General features: G+C 40.6%; 1 protein-coding gene across 1 annotated transcript in view; it reads right to left on the reverse strand.

The window, feature by feature from the left end:
* pemt (phosphatidylethanolamine N-methyltransferase) overlaps nucleotides 1-17,255 on the reverse strand; it is a 71,517-nt gene extending 54,262 nt beyond the window's left edge. The window contains exons 1-2 of the mRNA XM_079578011.1: nucleotides 16,875-17,255; nucleotides 13,891-13,998 (exon numbers count right to left, since the gene is read on the reverse strand). Of these exons, the coding sequence (XP_079434137.1) occupies nucleotides 13,891-13,998; nucleotides 16,875-16,964 (198 nt within the window). The 5' untranslated portion in view covers nucleotides 16,965-17,255. The remainder of the gene's footprint in view (nucleotides 1-13,890; nucleotides 13,999-16,874) is intronic.
* Between the last annotated feature and the right edge of the window lie 1,844 nt (nucleotides 17,256-19,099).

A 19,099-nucleotide genomic window follows, 5' to 3' on the forward strand; every position in this document is an offset into this window, starting at 1 on the left:
CTTATATAAGCGGCCGATCGGGTGCTTTGATAAAGGGATCGACGGCCCAGACTTGTGCAACTAAAGTCAAATTTGAGCAAGCTCCCTGATAGACCCGTCACAAGGTCGTCATGCAGAGATAATCGGATTAAAAGACTGTTATTACTTGACGGTTCCAAAGTTCGCAGAAAAAAAGTAGATGATGAGTCACTATAGTCTATGTTAGGACAAATCGGTAACACTTTTTAAACAAATTTACAATAACGCACGTCATGTGTGGAGCCTCGTGGATTTCTCTGTATGACGTCATCTGGAGAGTGGGCTGGCGGTTTTTCGTTTTGCACAAATGAAACAGGTATATTTTTTTGAGTGTAGCATTTGAACATTATTCAAAGCTTAAAAAGAAACAAGTATGCATAAAATAAGCTCTATAAGATGAAACACCGCAGAAGAAAAGGGAAGAAAAACATTTATATAGTGATATCAATTGGAGATTTTTGCTGTAGATTATTGACCTACTGTATTGCAGGTTTTCTGTCTTTTAATATAAAAATAAGGTCTTGTATGGTCAGAATTGCCGGTCTTTCCAGCAACAAATTACTAAACAACATAAATTAATCAATAAATTATTATTATTATTATTATTATTTATTTTTTTAAGATTTGTACAGTGGGAAATGTGTAAATCTTGTTTAAAAGGTACTAGAAGTAACATTTTTTTACTCGCTACTGCCACCTCAGGTCTTATGCGTCACTGCTGTTTCTATATTAAGTACTTGGGAACAGGTCTGGGCTCATTCTACACATTAGGACATGGCTGGAACATGTTGGGGTTGAAAATACATAATTTTCACATTTTTAAACTCTGTCTAGTCCCTTTAAGTTTTGAAAAAGGTTGTTAATAGTGTAAAATTCCATTTTTGCCTTGTTTTTGGGGTTCAAAACTCAATAATAAGACTAGAAACTTCGTGCTTGACCTTGTAGTGACCCGGTTGCCAGTTGCTGTATGAGTGGTCAGCATGATGCCTTTGATTTCAATCACAGTGGTCACTAGGACACTCCAGGATCCAGGATGAAGGTCTGCAGTGAAAACCTTCCAAACAAGTGATCCTAGAGCGTCCAAGAGAGCACGGTGATGGAAAGTAAAGGCGCCATGCTGACCACTCATACAGCAACTGGGTCAGATGTAATTGCCACAATGTGATTAAAAATAATCATTTCCCATGTCAATCTATGAAGAAAAATTGGCGGGAAGATTAGGTCAATTGAAAAAAATTGTCCTTGCCTGCAGAGTCTCCCCCAAAAGAGACAAGCTATCGACGCAGCATAAGGTTTTTGAACAGCTATAAATAGTGAGAGAGACACGTAATAATTGACACTGAATCATTTTTGCAAATCAGATGCATCAATATGTCAGTTTTTTTTTTTTTCCATAAACATGACACAGAATGAAATATCTAACAGGTACAGTTACGTAATTTATGAAGGAAACGGCTACAAAGGGAAAAGTATTCTGAGCTGCAATGTGGAAATGACCTAAACTGTGAGGGTTCAGTTTTGAACAAAAAATGATGCGCAGCCGCAGACTCCTCCATAACAAGTCAACAAGTTTATACAGAAGGTTGGGATTCTTGAATTCAACCATAAAGTCAGACGGGGCCTAGTGTTCTTTCTCGTAGCTGTTTTGGGATTGGAGAGTAGGTGGCGCTGTTGTAATTTTTTTGGCAATTTTTTGTCATTTTTGTCATTTTTTTTGTCATTTTTTGTCACATTTTTGTCACATTTTTGTCACATTTCCTTCGTTTTCGTTTTCACAGCTTTCTTCCAGAAGCTTTTGGACTGGGGTAAAGCCAAACTGGAGAAAATGGGATCCGTTCAGGTGGGAGTTAAGGGGTTAACCTCTCACAACAGTTCGGCTTTTTATGATTATTTTTTTGACTGGTATCATCAGCAAAAAGAACGGGAAAGGTGGTCGTAGAAACAGAAGCAAAATCATTAATATAAATAATAAATAATAATGGGCCCAAAATTAACCCTTGTGGCACACCATACTCCACGGAATTCCTTTTAGATTCATGTTTTTTTTACACTGGGCTTTACCCAAATCTAAAAGCTTCTCGACTGGCGATCAACAATGTAACGCCTCATTTGAAAGCTAAGACCTACAAAAGTGATGGAAAGTTTTGGTCACGTCGCCACATTTTTGTCAGATTTTTGTTGTTTTTTTAATTATTTTTTCTATAATTTTTTGTTGTGTCTTTCTCATGTTTTTGTTGACTTTTCATCCTCTTTTTCTCGCTATTTTGATGCTTTTCTTTTTAGCTTTTAGATTGGGGTAAAGCTCGGTTGAGGCGGGACTGGTGGCCCTAGAGCCAGTGGCCCTTCTGTGCTCTTCCAGAATGGACATATGGCCAGTCCGCCCCTGCTTATTATGTATTATTATTAAGATATGTTCAGAACAAAACCCCAAAAAAGGTCATACACTTATTTTGCTGAATGGCCTTCAGCTTTGATTAGTTCCGATAAGCTTCTGCAATGTCACAAGATAGATTCTCAGACAGTTTTGCATTTTTGCATTTCTCTCCAAGATTTTCAAAGGTGGATGGGATAGTTGACCCACACAGCACAACACATCCAAAAGATCCTCAAAGGGGATCGAACTCGGCTGTGAACCAACACAAAGAGGAGACCAGGCTGAATCTAAACGCTTCTATTCCAGCGATGAGCGAACAGGAAGTGACCATATTAAACGTTATCAGTGGGACGGTTACATACAATGTTGGGTTTATCAGATCTACAATAACAGGGGGGGGGGGGGCAAAAATAAACACGCATTTGGACGTACACCGTGGTCGTGAGTGTTTGCTAATGCTATCGCTAACGCTCACGACCGATTATATGTGGGCGTTGGGGCTCTGCGGACTCTTAAACCGGGTACATTTTTATTAACACCACGTGGTATCCGACTGGACTTGTAATTCTATCGGATCAGCTTGAAAAAAAAAGGAAAAGGTATCAGAATAATTAAATAAATGGAATAATTGACTCCAGAACTGACTTGTAGTTATATTTGAGAAGATTTTAGGCTCACTGTTGGATTTTCATGTTGAGTATGAAAACTATATATTTTTGGAAACCTTATGGTATAAGCAATGAGCAAAACATTTTCATTTATTTACATTTTCAGTTTCATTTAATTTAATTTATGAATTTATTTCAATGGGACAATGCACATTAATGAACAGACATCTTGTGCTGTAAATATGCCGGATTTAGCTCAGAGCTAATTTCCGTCCGCAGTTTCCATTTGCCCTTGTCATTTTGTAAAATTGTGCAATTATACCATTTTTCCATTACAGTAACTGTGGAGTTCTGGTTATCGCTACGGCAACACCGTGGATAAGATGACAAGGGTTTCACTGACGTCTTTGATTGGACCAAACGAACATTTTCACTAATCTACATTTTTTACTCCCCATATAAATGCTATTCTGGCAATCGTCGCACCTTTTTTTTCTACATATCAGACCAAATGGAAACATTGTTTTTCTGGTTGCTTATTTCAGAGTTTAAAAATGTTAAAATGATGTCCTAATGTGTAGAATGAGCTCAGACCTGTTCACCACAACTGCCTCTAAAATCCTGCACTGTCACTCAAAAACGTGTTACTTCGGGTCCAAAAGTGCCGTCATGCACAAGCTTAATATAGAAGGTGTAGATACACGTACAACCTGAGGTGGCAGTAGTGAGTGTAACATGGCCAATTTGCATTTAGCCCCTTTAAGTTTTCAAAAGTCTAGTATAGTCTTGATATTCTCCACAATAATCCGGCGAAATGACATAGTGAATCGGCTATATATGCAAAATTCAGAAGTTCTCGATGAAACAAGAACGAAAAGGCACCAGCAGCCTCAACGGATGTGTCAAATGTAGGACAAATGTCCCCAAGGGGACCACGATGTACACCTTACCTTATCCTCCCGTTTCAAACAGCACAGGCGCATCAACTTTGTTTTGAAGCCATAAGCCATAAGAGGATGGATATCTTTAACCCCGCTGACTCATACTGTATGTAGGCCAAACGCATACATCCATGTACAGTGCATCCATGTAACCGAGCCATCCCCGCTGCGTCCGGTAACGGAGTCAGACAGAGCCTGCAGCTGCCGAGCCAGTGCCACCTTAGGCCACCGGGAGTCCTGCAGGGGCCTGGCCCCTTTTCCATATTATGTCAATGTGCCACAGACGGAGCACATTTGGCACAGTGACCCCACTGAGGCTGGAAATTGGAAAAACTCCCAACCGCCGCTCTTGTGCCCGTACGTCCTGATCCACATGGCGTGCACACAGCGCTGGGGGATGAGGCCTCGCTGGGTATCAGTCTCCAAGAGGCACGCAATGTTCAGTGTGATCATGTAAAGGAAGTCGAAGGGATGTCATTAGTGCTATTCCGGTTTTGAAACGGCAGCGCTCGGAAGTATTGTTAGAGGAGAGATACTCTTCAACTGGTTCTGCGGCGTTCAGAGCACTGAAACTGACAGACTTTTCAGCTTGTTGAAGAAAGTCAAGTCCAGTGAACCCATTGTTTTTACAAGTGGGGTTGCAGGATTAAATCGGCAAATCAAATTTAATGCCCAAATATTATACTTTTAATGCCATTTGCTACATTTGCAAACATTCCATTAAGCACAGGAATGAGGAGATCATTTGATATTCAAAAGCAAATTGGACACAACGGCCAACATCTGAGTGAATAGTACAATTACAGCCAAACTGCAGTTGAAGGAGCTTTAACCATTGTTTGTTTTGTATTTTCAATGAACTTAAATCCCCTCCTGGAACCGCCACCTTAACGTGGTGGAGGGGTTTGAGCATCCAGATGATCCTGGGAGCTCTGTTGTCAGGGGCTTCTCCCTGGGCAAACAGGTCCTAGGTGACGGGTCAGACGAAGAGCGGTTCAGAAGTCTCTTAGGGCCCGGTTAGAATCGTGAAGCCGTCCTCCTGTGGACCCACCACCTGCAGGAGGAGCCATAGGGGGCTGGTGCAATGTGATTCCACGATTGTGAACCAGACCCGGCGACGGACAAGTGGAAGAAGATGGATTGATGCAAGAACTTATATCGTTAAAAACAGTGGAGAAATGTCCAGTTCCCAAGAAATTTAGATTCCAGCTGGAATCCATTTGAATGCCCTGCAGAAGTCTAAATCGACCATTAGAAAATCGCAAACGCTACTAAGTTATTCCAGTAATTATTACGATTTTTTTTTAACGTATTTCATAAACATTGCTAGTCTGTGTGCCCAGATATGAGGCAAACATATTCAATTCAAATACTGCTTTAAAATGAACCCAAAAAGGTTCATTATTCTGGTCATTCCAACAATTTCCACTTGTGAATGTTGATTTATCACAGGTACAAAAACATCTTACATGATATGTTTTTTCATATATTTGCTTGGGTGTTTTGAGATGAATATCCGATCAGAAGACTCCTTGAGATGCCAGATAACTTAACTAACGAGTATAGTTCAAGATAAATAAAGTGATATCAAACTGAAAAGTGATTGGTGATGATGCGGGTACAGATTCATCTTTACAGATTCGATACAGATTGGATACAGGTCGATACAGATTCATCCCAGACGCGGGGCCTGGGTCACTCTGTCCTCCGCGCCGCTGGAGTTTCTCGGCCTGATTGCGATTTCCGTGGAGTCTGTGGGTCGGAACAAAACAAATCTGTTGCCGAACCGAGAGGGCACCGTGCACCTCATGCGGCCTACCTGCTACATGCAACTGCAAAATGACAAAAGAGATCGTGCAGATAAACAAATAACACACCGTCCACCTCCTCTTCACGCACTATTCCTGTCTGAGGTCGGAGAAGGGAGAGGGCGTGGGTGTGGAAAACGTGATGGAGCGAGACTGCACGCTGCCAAACATGGAAGACGGCGGACTCTCGGTGTGGGCATGAGCTTTCAGTGCCCTATATAACGAAAGGAGGGGGAAGAAGAACAGTTCAGTCTGATTTTTGTCAATTCTAACACATGTCAAGAGAGAAGCCTCTGATTAAAACCACCTTAAAAGACGACCATTTCCATTGAATTATCTTAAAGTGATAATCTGTAAATTTAAATGTTTCACAAATTGAACAGATTGCGTATAAGTGACAGTCTGGGCCTGCAATTTGATATAACACGAGTAATATTAAATCATTATATATATTTCTAAGTCCCTCCCCGCAACTAATCAGAATCTCCGGTGTCATCACTTTGACCAATGAGACGGCCTTATCCTGTGAAGCGGCCTCTCAGGTCCAATCAGGAAGGAGGGGGAGGGAGCTTGATCGTTAACTTTTGCAATTTTTGTTTCCCCCTCATTCAGCAAACCAGGAGTGGCTTTCTGGTCCAATCAGAAGGGGAACAGGGGGTGGGACTTGATTGTTTAACCTCTCTCTCTCTTCACTTTGCAATCTCACAGACTATCACTTTAAGCCTTTACTTTGAGTAGCATTTTTGTGGGAAGTTGTAAGTAAATAGTTTTTCATTTCGTCCTGTTATTTAAGACAGTGGTTCCCAAAGTGGGGGTCGCAGGACACTGAAGTGTGTGGGGGGGGGGGGTCGCAGGATGATTTTAAGACCATATTTTTCACATTTCTGACATTGAATTTGAAAAGAGTATGTTCAAGAGTATGCTTAACTGAAATCAAGCAAAATGCAGTGTCCAAATTACCATCACTAAACCAGATTTTAAATGTCTGAAGCTGAAAAATTATAATTGCTAATTACATTTTACAGAAGGGGGTTCCATCCTGAGTTGTTCTTGCGTGATTTTGGGGTTGCGCCTGAAAAGTTTGGGTAGGGCTGCTCGATTATTGAAAAAATAATAATCACGATTATTTTTGTCATAATTGAAATCACGATTATTCAAACGATTATTTGTTGCCTTTAAAAAAAAAGTATTTATTTTATTTATACATTTATTAATAAAAAAAAACAATGCTGAATATTTTCTGTTTTCTGAACAGTCATAAAAGTACAAATGATTTCAAGTACGCCTCGATTAAGGAGAGGTCTCTGTTTCACACCTGCCCCCTGCTGGCCGGCCCTCACACCTGCGCAAGCAAACTGAGCAGCGCGGCCTGATGACATCATCACACAGCGCTGTTGTTTTTATGTCAGGCAAAAGCATGAGCCATGACACGGGAAATGTGAAGGGAAAATAATCCCAGCGCCGTGAAATAATGCAAGTCTGCTTTGCCAGAAAAACATGAAAAAAAAAATGAAAAATGAAAAAAAAAATTGGAAAAAAAAATATATATATATATTTTTTTCTATTATGCTAATTTTGTAATCGTTTAGTGTAATAATCAAAATCGTAATCGAATTTCGATTAATTGCACAGCCCTAAGTTTGGGAACCTCTGATTTACCCTGATGTCATTAGAACGACGATTTACATTATTATCCTTACACTTTCTATGGCGTCAAAGTCAAATTGTTTCGAATGGACTAGTTTGGGCATAATAATTCAAAAATGAAAACGCAATAATAAGCAATGAGCAAATGTACAACATAAAATGATTTGGGGAAAAATCAAAAATCATGAGTTATGTCATCTGAAGCGCAGATGACATAACTCATGAGAGTCATTCACACGCTCAGGTCTGGACCCTCTTGTTCTGAGCCACAAGTGGAAATGGAGTTTTCTGATGAAGAGTTTCTCTGGAGAGGTGACTGTGGGTCGTGTCATGTGAGTCACCGCTGAAGGTCGGCCGATGCAGCTGCTGTTTGAGAAGAGGTGAGTCACCCATATGTAAGGTCTGATGTGTGTGATTCTATGGGCTCATTGATCAAGTTTAAGAAGCAGGTACACACTTTTTCACCGGACGGGCTACAGCAGTTTGCACATCACTAACATTTTATATGCTTGTGAATGGTTCATTCTCAAAGATAAAACATTAACGTGTTATTCTGATGGCGAGCGGTGAAAGGGAATTTATTTATTTTAACCTTCTTCATGCATGCCCTCAGAGCTTTAAAGTTTTTATAGCTTTTTTTTAATCTAAATTCTGTGTTATGTTTTATGTTCCGCATTCCTAGTTTGTGAACCTGTTCTCAAACCATGGCTCAACAGCCCCACCCACTTTCCGTCACCTGCTGGGAGCCAGAAGCACTTAAACACCCAGTCATTTTAATGCATTTCGAAATAGTTCAAAAGCACGACGCCGGGTTATGTGCTCACGACCGACCACCGCGCAGATATTTTACAAGAAAGAAAACACAATATGGGGAAATGACTTTATAACTCATCAGATGATAAAGTTTTACAGAAATCTTCACTTTAAAAGTATAGTATAAAAGTTAGCACATGGCTGATTCGCCTGCGCCGTGCTTTTAAACAAAAATAAATGTATAAAATGAATGGGACTTTTTACTTTTCATTCACTATTTTCAAGCATTAGACATTTCATTGACCGTTAGTCTAAAGGTGCTAGTGGTGCTCGACTGAAAAGCCCTTTCGTTAACATCACTGCAATATTCTCAGTAATTATAAAATATTAAAGCAGTACTAAGTAACTCTTCCCCCTAGAGGCCATAAGCGCAACTGCAGGTGTCGTAGCAAGTTACGATTTTTTTACTTATTAATTGTCTTGGAGAGTAAATACTACGCCAACAGGAAAGGCGAAGGGAGGGAGGGTTACTGTGCACCCAATTATACAATGGAAATATTTTTTTTCACTCAAACTTGGCTGTAAATACTGTTTAAAGTGATGTTAGCCCGCAGTTAGCTTTGCCCGTTAGCATGTTAGCTTCTTCTTCGTGATTCCATTAATGTGTATTTCTTTCTCCGGACCGGTGGCAGTCAAGTTGCAAACATGGTTTTCTGTCCAGAGACACCAGGGGGAGATGAAAGACCCTCCAGTCATCCCATAAACACTTGTTTTACCCCCACAGGGACTACGGAAAGGATTTATTAAGGTAAACACATTACTTAGTACTGCTTCAACCTTTCACAATACAATTCGATGTACAAATCTAAAAACCTGCTCCGCTGCTCACAGAAACTGAGCCGTCTTGAAAAGATCCTCAGCCTTTACACAGACAGTCTTTAATATAAAACTGCTGAACAATGGAATCAACTACCCCAGACAGTCTGAAGTTCTCTGTAGATCTGAATCATTTTCTCGAAACTTAAAGAAATACAACCTCAACAAGCTGTGTCAGCATCAGCACACAAATGTATTCAGTTATATCGGTATAACGGTTTTTAGTATTTTATACATTTTAGGCTGTGATGGTTACTTGAAAACAATCTCATGACTTTTAAATGATTAGTGTTCAGCTAATATTGCATGTATTTGTTAGTGCTACTGACAGATATTTGTAATGTAAGGTTTTAATACTGTGTGCACCTGCCCAGGGACTGCAGATGGAAGTCAGTATGAGCTAAATCTGGAACAAAGCATCTTTACATACGATTCATGTATTTTGTACATGGTCCCGGTCAAATAAACTAATAAAATGGAAAGTCCAAGCTCATTTCCAGCTGTTCAGCCAATGTCCTGAGAGGTTTTCAACACTGGACAGAGCATGTATTTTAAGTGACTGGTGATTTTCTCTCTCAACAAGTGAAGTGGCGGCAAAGCAATCAAAGTACTGCAGTAATATGTCCGCTGCATAGAACAAAATACATCGAAATCAGCTGGAACAAAATATCTAGTGTCTTCACTTCCTGGTTTTCATGCAAACTCCCCTTAAGCCCCTCCCACCGCCCCAACCCCGCCCCTCTTGCTCCCCTTTGCTGCACAGCTGGGTACTGGGTAAAAAAAAACAGTCATCGAGTTAATAAAAAAAACGACTTAAACAGTGTTTGCCTTTGTTCAGAAGTTTCAAAAGAGCTTCTTGTTTTGAGAAGCTTGAATTTTGCTTTTCAAGCATTCACAACACCAGACCCTTCTCAAACTCCCGAACACAAACGTGTCTTTGTGGAATATTATTTCACAGATCCCCAGTTATGAAGATCAGTTCTGTTACTTCAGGTGAAGCAAAAAGGACTGATTCTAATCTTTGCCGCCCCGAGCTGTATTTGTCCTACTTTTACAAACTACATCAGTCACAGCCAAACATCATGAAATAACTACGGAGTATGTTTTTAGATTGAAAAAGAAAAGTTTTTCTCCTTCTTCTTTCTATGGGACTTGTTTTATACCTACATAACAAGCGGCTGATGAAGTCTGCACTGAGTGGACGGCCAAATGACTCTGTTCTTCTCCTGTGTGACGATGATTGACCATTGTATGAACTGTATATGCCTTGGGCTATATATATCAGCAAAAAGACCTGCTTTATGTCCCTCACCGCTGACAACGTATGTGCGTAAGGGATGAGCTGTGGGAGCAGAAGTTGGAACACAATAGGAAATCAGTGCAAACTACTCTGATCGTGTTCTCAGGGATATTTCTGCCCTGATATTTTTGCAGCATCTACTTTTATATCTACTTTCTCAAAGTTCTAACTATTTCCGTGTATGAATTTGCTGAAAGCTAAATTTGTAGTATTCAACTGACATTACATACAAAAGATTCGGAAAGTTTGAGGTCACATAAAAAAACATTTCATTGAGGCCTTCTCATTCAAAGTTTATTTATTTATTTTATTTATGGTTTATTTGGTAGGGACAGTGCAAGTTAATGAACATGCCACACCGGATTGTAGCCTTAGGCTAATTTTCATCCGTCGTCCCCCATGCGCACTCTCAAACACACTCTCATACATCCTAGCCTATTGTACATGTTTTTAGTGGTAGGGGAAACTGGAGTACCCGGAGGAAACCTACGCAGACACGGGGAGAACATGCAAACTCCACACAGAAAGGCCCCGTCCTTGGTGGGAATCGAACCCGGACCTTCTAGCTGTGAAGCACAAGCACTAACCGCTGTGTTACCGTGCCGCCCCTGTTACAGGATTGTGTTGTTTATTATTCCATAATAATAAATCAATGGAGATGTTTAAGTACTGTATAAAATGACGGAGGCTCTGTGCTGCTCTGGGACAGCCTCATGCCGATATGCACGGCCGATGTTGTGGACGATTTTTCCAAAAGTCTTGTCTATAACCCTGTGCATGAAGCTTCTAAACCGTAAAATGTGTTGATCTGACAGCGCTTTACTAGGGGTGGATTGATCCAGGAGCTCCATGCTAAGGAGGTACTTCAGAGGGAGCTTGTCAGGGCTGGACTAGCAGAAAAAAATCGGCCTGGGACTTTTGGGTCAAGACCGGCCCTCTAAAAAAAAAAACAGTCATATTTAACACAATAGTCGAGGTGATGAGCAAAACAAAAAGGCCTTGGCTTGAACTTAAAATTACTTAACAATCTTAAAATGTGCCTTTCGTTAATGAAGTTCCTCTCGCGACTGCAACACAAATAAACTTCTCAAAACCAGCCAACTGATCCCACTGTAGATTGAAGATGAAATGGTAAAACTCACCACAGAGTTCAGGAGGTGTGGAGTGAGAATAGAAGCCCCAAAAAGGCCAAACATTGTAAATCCTTTCAATGGAAATTAGAAGATTTCCAAACTGCACTGACGACGAGGGGCAAGACGGAGTCACCTGACAACTCCCAGCATGCACTTCTTTGCAAACATTTGTCTAAAATGTATAAAAATAGGTCTCAGGTTCTGTGGGTCCTGGAGGGAGTTACAATAAACTATTTCCTCTTATATTCACAATGTGAGGGGCATGAGTGTTATGTCCCAGAGGCCCATTGCTCATTATACGAGATTATCTGGGAACCATGACTCAAGAAAGCGCCACCAGAAGGGTACAAAAGTTGTCACATCCCTCTATTGGAGGAATTGTGTAATTGCATCTAGGTAAGGTTAGAGATTCTAATGGCTTTTCCCACTAATTCTGGGCCGGTGTAAGATATTACGGGCCTTAACTCAATCTGACTGGCCCAACCGGCCCAAAAGTACGTCGGCCCACCGGGAAAACTCCCGATTCTCCCGATGGCCAGTCCAGCCCTGGAGCTTGTTTGAAAGACAAAACTCAGATGATTCCAAAACAAATCTCTATCTCTTTTGGTTCCGAAATTACGGGCAAAAGTCTGCAACGCAAAATGGATTTAATATGATCTGAGGCAGTTGTGGGAGGGCTCATTTTAAAGCTCTGACTGAGCTTTAAAGGAACAGGCCACCGTTTTTCCACACTGAGATATGTTCTTACCAGAGCTTAGACGAGTTGATACGTACCTGTCTGGTCTTTGTGAGTGCGCTCAGTCACGCACAGCGACCAAAGATGTTGTTAGCATGTGGCCTTTCCCAATGTATTCCTATAGCTCCAAACGGGGTGAAGTTGGAAGCGACCAAGCTTTTCTACGGGCACATAGACCAGACAGGTACGCATCAACTCGTCTAAGCTCAGGTAAGAACATCTCAGTATGGAAAAACGGTGGCCTGTTCCTTTAAAGCAGGGGTGGCGAACATGCGGCTCTCAGAGTGCGGCTCTTTGCATGATTGGAGATGTTTAATACAATGCAGCTCTTTGCAAAATAATTGGTAAATGTTTCCCTTAAACTGCAACAGTCTTTATGAATCTTGACCAAAAATCCAACCATTGTCCTACAGACCCTGTTTCAGGCACCTGAAAAGCACAGATGCTGAGATATACGGACTCCGTATCTCTCTCCTTTTCGAGGCGGCGTGAAAAAGGTGCCCGTTCAGCGGGATGTAGGTTAAACAACAGGCAGGCAGATCGTGGCTTTGGGATCAGCTTCTGTGCTTTTCAGGTGCCTGATTAGACTACTTTTTATTTGATGAAATTTGTCCTCATATTCACAGAAAAAGATCAAAATTAGGAAATAAGCGCGACATCGTAACAGGGAAAAACACAAAGTCATGACTTTTCTTTCACATGTGACTGCAACTGTAACAAATGCGACTTAAAACAGAATCTCAGACGTCCAGAGGCTCCTGGTTAAAGTTTATGAACTTTGTGCAGCCTAGAGTGCGTTCTCTGCACAGTCCAGTCAGGACGAAGCTGCAGGCACAGAGCACACAGGCCAGGGGCGAATCAGAGGAGGGGGCTCAGTGGGCAGGGCCCCACATACAAACACACCCCAGCATAAAAAAAAACTAAAATAAAACAAAAAATAATTCTGTCTCAGTCAGAGCAGAACAGCACAAAATGTCAGTTAATATACATTTATTTCAATCTTGTTGAGGAGTAAAACCATTAAATCTAACACAATTATTGAACAAAAAAAGGAAAAAGGCCAGGCATAAAGTTATAGTTTATTGTGATTAAATATAACAGTCACATTCTATTTAATCACGATAAACTACCGCCCCGGGGTCTCGCTAATGGTCGGTGCCTTTGTGGCTCTTCACAGGATCAAGGTTGAAAATTTTGGCTCTTGGTCTCTGACTAGTTAGCCACACCTGCTTTAAAGCTTTCCAGTGCAAAAAAGGGAAGTCCATCACTTTCCGTTCCGGAGATATCGGCCTTTTATCTGTGTTGATCAGCCAATAATACAAAAATATTGTCTATTTGGTATTTGAAGCTGTTTAGTTATATGTCGCATTTATCAAACACATAATACATTAACTGAACTGCCATCCTTCTTTCATACCAACCAACCGCTACAACTTTTGCATAGCGCACCACAGAACATACAAACTTGTACGCAAGGCACGATAATTCTATTAAACCTTGAAACAACAATCATTTGAGCATCATAACTCATTTGATTTAGTGTTCGGTGTTACATAAGCATAGGCGGGATGGATGAAGCGACAAAGTCTGACTCTTCAAATCGGTTTGCTCTACTCCCACCACATCTCATCTCATCGTCGCGTTTCAAAGTCGAATGCAAATGGCAAATGGAGGTGACACGTTGTCCTGTACTCACCAAGTTCCAGAACAAAGGGTTGAAGATGATGGCGGCAACAGCCACACAAAAGGTCGTCTCTCCAAAGTCGATCAGCCTGAGGAGCCCTCGCGCCGGCGCCAGATCCATCTGAAAGACATCGTAATCACCGAGTACAACCTGTGCCCGAAAACACTTCAGCTCTTCACAGATCTGAAGTCACGGCTACTTACATCACGCTAAGAGGATTTCTCTGTTGACTGACAACCTGATATCTCTTTCTTTTTTGTTTTTTGTTTTGGCCAGAGGGGACTGAGGCTGGTTGTCTCATTGCTTTTACAGCCACACTAGGGGGCGCTGTGACTAATTTGAACATCCTGCTTCTCTTGCTGTATGTTATAAAGCAGTCAGAAAACATTCAAATGAAAAGGCCCGTCGCGATGACAAATTTGAAGTTGGATATTTTCAGGTGGGAAAATGCAGTATCCCAACGAGCAAGGATTAAACAACGACAACGGGATACCATTTTGTTTGTAGTACAGTGAGACAGGCTGGGTACTGGTACTTTAACAATACTTGGCTTTTTGATACTTGAACAATACTTTTTTTTCCAATATCTATACCAAAATATTTAACTTAACCTCTTAGTTTGGCTTTACCCAAATTTAGCGTCTTGAAAAAAAGCGTCAAAATAGCGACAAAAAGGTGATGGAAAAGTAACACAAAAAGCCACAAAAAAGCCACAAAAAAGTGACAAAGAAGCAACAGAAGAGCAACAAATACTCAATTAATAATCATATCAAATGGAAATGCAAAAATAACAAAATAAAAATGGCGACCAAAAATAATCAATGAAAAATAAACAAAAACATGACAAAAAAGCGTCAAAAAAAAGAAACGAAAAGACTTCAAGAAATGTGACAAAAACGTGGCAACAGTGACGTTTTTTTCCCAGTTAATGCTTTTTGATACTTCCGTTTTTTCAATACTCGTTGTACCTAAACTTTTGTTTCCCCCTGACACCAGACTGGTATTGTTAAAGTACCACCTGGACAGGGACGTCTGATGTTTTTGAAGGCTAGTTGCAGAGTGAGCCTCCTGTCGCTGCAGCCAGGATCTCTGTCAGGCGTAGTGACAAATACAACATTAGCACATGATCAAGACAAGACCATTTACTTTCTCTGCACTTAATCCATGAAAATAAACACAACAAGCGAGCCGATCTCGTCTCAGTTACTGTACACATGTGTCGCCTGCAGCCTGGAACTCACTACGAACTTTGATCGTTTGGTTATGGATCTCTAAACCATCGCACAGTGGAGACGAGCGCAGCACAATCCACACATATTAATAATAATAATAATACATTTTAATTGTAATGCACTTTTCATTCAGTGAATCTTGCAATGTGACATCTAAGAATCTTATAAGATGAAACTAATCGTATAGTTTACACAAGGCAAAAAGCCGAAACCTTTACTCTCACCTAAATATATACTTAACTTAACAGTTTAAAGTGTAACATTTAAAGAAAGTGACAACCAGCCCCGATCTCCTCTAACTTGTGTTTTGCCTTTGAGCACAGCTCTGTGAGAATAGGTCTCATAACAGTCTTCCACGTGGAGTTCATACTTCTTAAGTGGTTTCACGCTTCAGGCGTAATGACGCCAGAGAGGCAGAGAGACAATGTGTGTTTACAAAGTGAAGAACATGAAGAAAATGCAATAAAGCTGTTCAGCTCCTTGTTTTATTTGCTTTGAAACAGAGCAGAACGATTTTGGGAAAACACTTCAATGTGATTTCATTTTGATCCTCGAAATTAACATTCAGTTCTCAGAGCACATTTTTATATTTAAAGAAAAGACAAATAAAATATCAACGGCTAAACTAATATAAGAATAGTATAAATATAGTAGTATTGCCACAAAACTAAAATTAAGTATTTAGTTTAGTACATATATAAGTATCTAGTTTTGTATCTAGATACTAGCAGAGGGGGTCAGTATCAAAGTAAATTTACTTAACCTCTTAACCCCCACCTAAACCGAGCGCATTTTCTCCAGTTCGGCTTTACCCAAATCTAAAAGCTTAAAAACAAGCATCAAAATAGTGACGGAAACGAGGTTGGAAAAGCAACATATAAGTGAACACAACAAAAAAGCGAAAACAAAAAAAAAGCAATGAAAAAGCAACAAAACCCAACAAAAATGTGCCGGGAAAGCAACAAAAACGCAACAAGTGACAAAAACGTAGCGAACGCACAACAAAAATCAGCAAAACAAAAATGAAAAAGTAACAAAAACGACAGAAACATGACAAGAAAGCTTCAAACATGAAACAATATCACAGCAACAACACTTTAGTAGGTCTTAGCTTTCAAATGAGGTGTTACACTGTTGCTCTCTAGTCAAGAAGCTTTTAGATTTGGGTAAAGCTGAACTGGAGAAAATGTGCACTGTTCAGGCGGGGTAGAGTTTTTGAGGATCTTTACTTTACTTAGTGATAAGTATCAGAATCAGAATTGTTTTTTTGGCCATTTTTTGTGAACAGGTTCACAATTGGGATTTTTTTTTTTTCAGTTCAGTTGTGCAACATGAAACTAAAACACAACACATAACTTAGATAAATAATAAACTATAATAACTTAGAACTAAAAGACGATAAGGGCTTGCATAAGAAGATTACAGATATAGATTATATTTGTGTTGAGAACTCATTACTTTTACTCCAGTACATTTTTAATTTTACATGCCACTGAGGCTGAATTTAGGCACATTTATCGTATCTTAGAAGCTGCAAAGTGATTTTTGTTAACAGTAATTGATAGAATTTTTAAAAAATCGAAGGTTTCAGACGGTTTAATGTTTACGTTTTGAGCGTGCTTTTATTCTGAAGCCGCTCGCCCGACTTCCGGTCACTCCTAGCATAACACATGTGTTAGCTTCATGGCTAGCCTCGCTTCATTCAAACCGCTGTCACACCGTGTCAAACCGTGACCTGCCCTTACGTTCCCGCCCGGTGTTTACCTGGGAGTAGTCCACGTTGTTCAGTCCTCCGCAGCAGTCGAGAGCAAAGGGCTTTCCACTCGCTCCGTGTCCTTCTCTGCCGTCGCTCATGCAGACCCGGACTAACGCTAGCCTCACCTCCGACACAGCACCTGGGCTAAAACACGCGCAGAAGAGGAAACTTTGTCCCCAGTTTATCTAAATGTGACAAAAGCACGCTGCTATCTGGGCTGCACAGGCTGAAAGTCCGTCCAGCCTTGACCTGCTCTGCTTCCTGGAGATAGCAGTCAGTCCATGTTGGCTAAAGCCTAACAATGTGCACGCTTTTTCAGCACTGTTGACTTATTCATCAATGTAGCGATATCCAGTCAGTCTGCAGGTGGCTTTTGTTTACCAACCTTCCTCTCTGCTCATGCCTGTCATTTACAGTGCACTGAATAGCATCTAAAGCGCCACCTATTGACAGCTTGTATATACACTGGACATGGGCCTGTTGTTATGTGGTCCAAATGATGGGTTACTACAGAAGCTTTACCTATAATATCTGTTCTTAGCAAGTAACACTGACAGAATGTTATGTTTTTTATCATTACATTATTTTATAGGCATTTGGTCAGTTTCACATAGACATTCTATTGGATTTTGGCCAAATACTTTTTTCCCCCACTGTATAGATAGATAGATAGGTAGGTAGGTAGGTAGGTAGGTAGGTAGGTAGGTAGGTAGATAGATAGATAGATAGATAGATAGATAGATAGATAGATAGATAGATAGATAGATAGATAGATAGATAGATAGATAGATAGAGAGAGAGAGAGAGAGAGAGAGAGGGAGGGAGGGAGGGAGGGAGGTAGGGAGGGAGGGAGGGAGGGAGGGAGGGAGGGAGGGAGGGAGGTAGGTAGGTAGGTAGGTAGGTAGATAGATAGATAGATAGATAGATAGATAGATAGATAGATAGAGATACATTATTGCACTATTCAAGACAAGCATATTGAATATTGCATATACAGTAATGTGCAGCCATATAGGAAGAATTGCTGAGTAAAAGTACTACCCCAGGTATGTTTTTGACAACAGTATAACATGGCTTAAGCCTCAAATGTGCATGTATCATGCTATTTTAGGCATTCCAAAGTAAACTATAGGCATGTATATGTTATATTGTACCACTACCACCATGGAGCACTATTTTTTGTGTTCAGGATTAATTCAGCTTCGTCTTCCTTTATCCCAACCCTTGACTTCTGGGAGGGCATCTGACTGAACAATGTGCAATAATTGAACCACTCAAGGCGACGCTGCAGGTGAATATGGGAAAAAATAAATCAAAATAATGGATGGAGCCAGGTTTAAATGTGTGGTTTTATTTTGTTGATATATTAGATACAAAGATTATTTCAGAAGGGATGTTGGATCTTGTTTAGCTTTCGAATAAACTAGTCATTAGTGAAAACATAGTAAACAACAGTAAAACTTCAATCCCTGTGATTTTTTCAAAATCTTCAGTCAGAGTCTGTAAAGTGTGGAGTCTTTAGAAGCAACTAAAGTGGAGATGTTGTTCAAGAGTGGAATAAAAACCTCATTTGGAGAAAACGGTCCAAAAGTTTAGTCACTTTGTCTACATATGCCCCCCGTGAATATTTCTCTCTTGTGTGTGACTGTATTTTTTTGTGTCGATTGTTGAGCTGATGTTGCCGGCTGTGTTTGTCTTTCTGAAGAGAAAAAACCTGCTGAAAATATGACTTTGGTCTTTCTTTTGCTTTGACATTAAAACTGTTATGTTAAATCCATGTTTTCACCTGCAGCGTCTCACCCTAAAGATGTAAACGTTTGGTTCTAGCGCCCCTCGTAAGACAAAAATGCCCAAAAAAGAAACTATAACTGTCTGTACGGCTCTCATTTCGCTGCCTTCTCTTTCGTGCCTGGTGTTGCGGCAGGACATCCCGCTTAGTCCTCCAACAGAGCGTGCCAGAGGCAGACCTGCCACCCCTTGGCGTCCCTCATGTCAGCCCAGTGGCTCAGCTCCTCTGCCTCTCCCGCTGCTGTTCTGGCCCAGAGCCACCCAGCCCACCATGAAGATGGAGACGAGCAGCGACATGTCCGACAGCTGGAACAGCGCCACCTGCTGCGCAAAAGGTCATGGTGTTAATTTAGACATATTTGGATTTGGTTTTAGTCAAGATTTCGTCAGGAAATTCTTTTTAGTCTAGTTTTAATCCTCAAATATTCAAAGGGAAGAATCAACG

The sequence above is a fragment of the Gobius niger genome, assembly GCF_951799975.1.
Source record: "Gobius niger genome assembly, chromosome: 19".
NCBI classification, from domain to species: domain Eukaryota; kingdom Metazoa; phylum Chordata; class Actinopteri; order Gobiiformes; family Gobiidae; genus Gobius; species Gobius niger.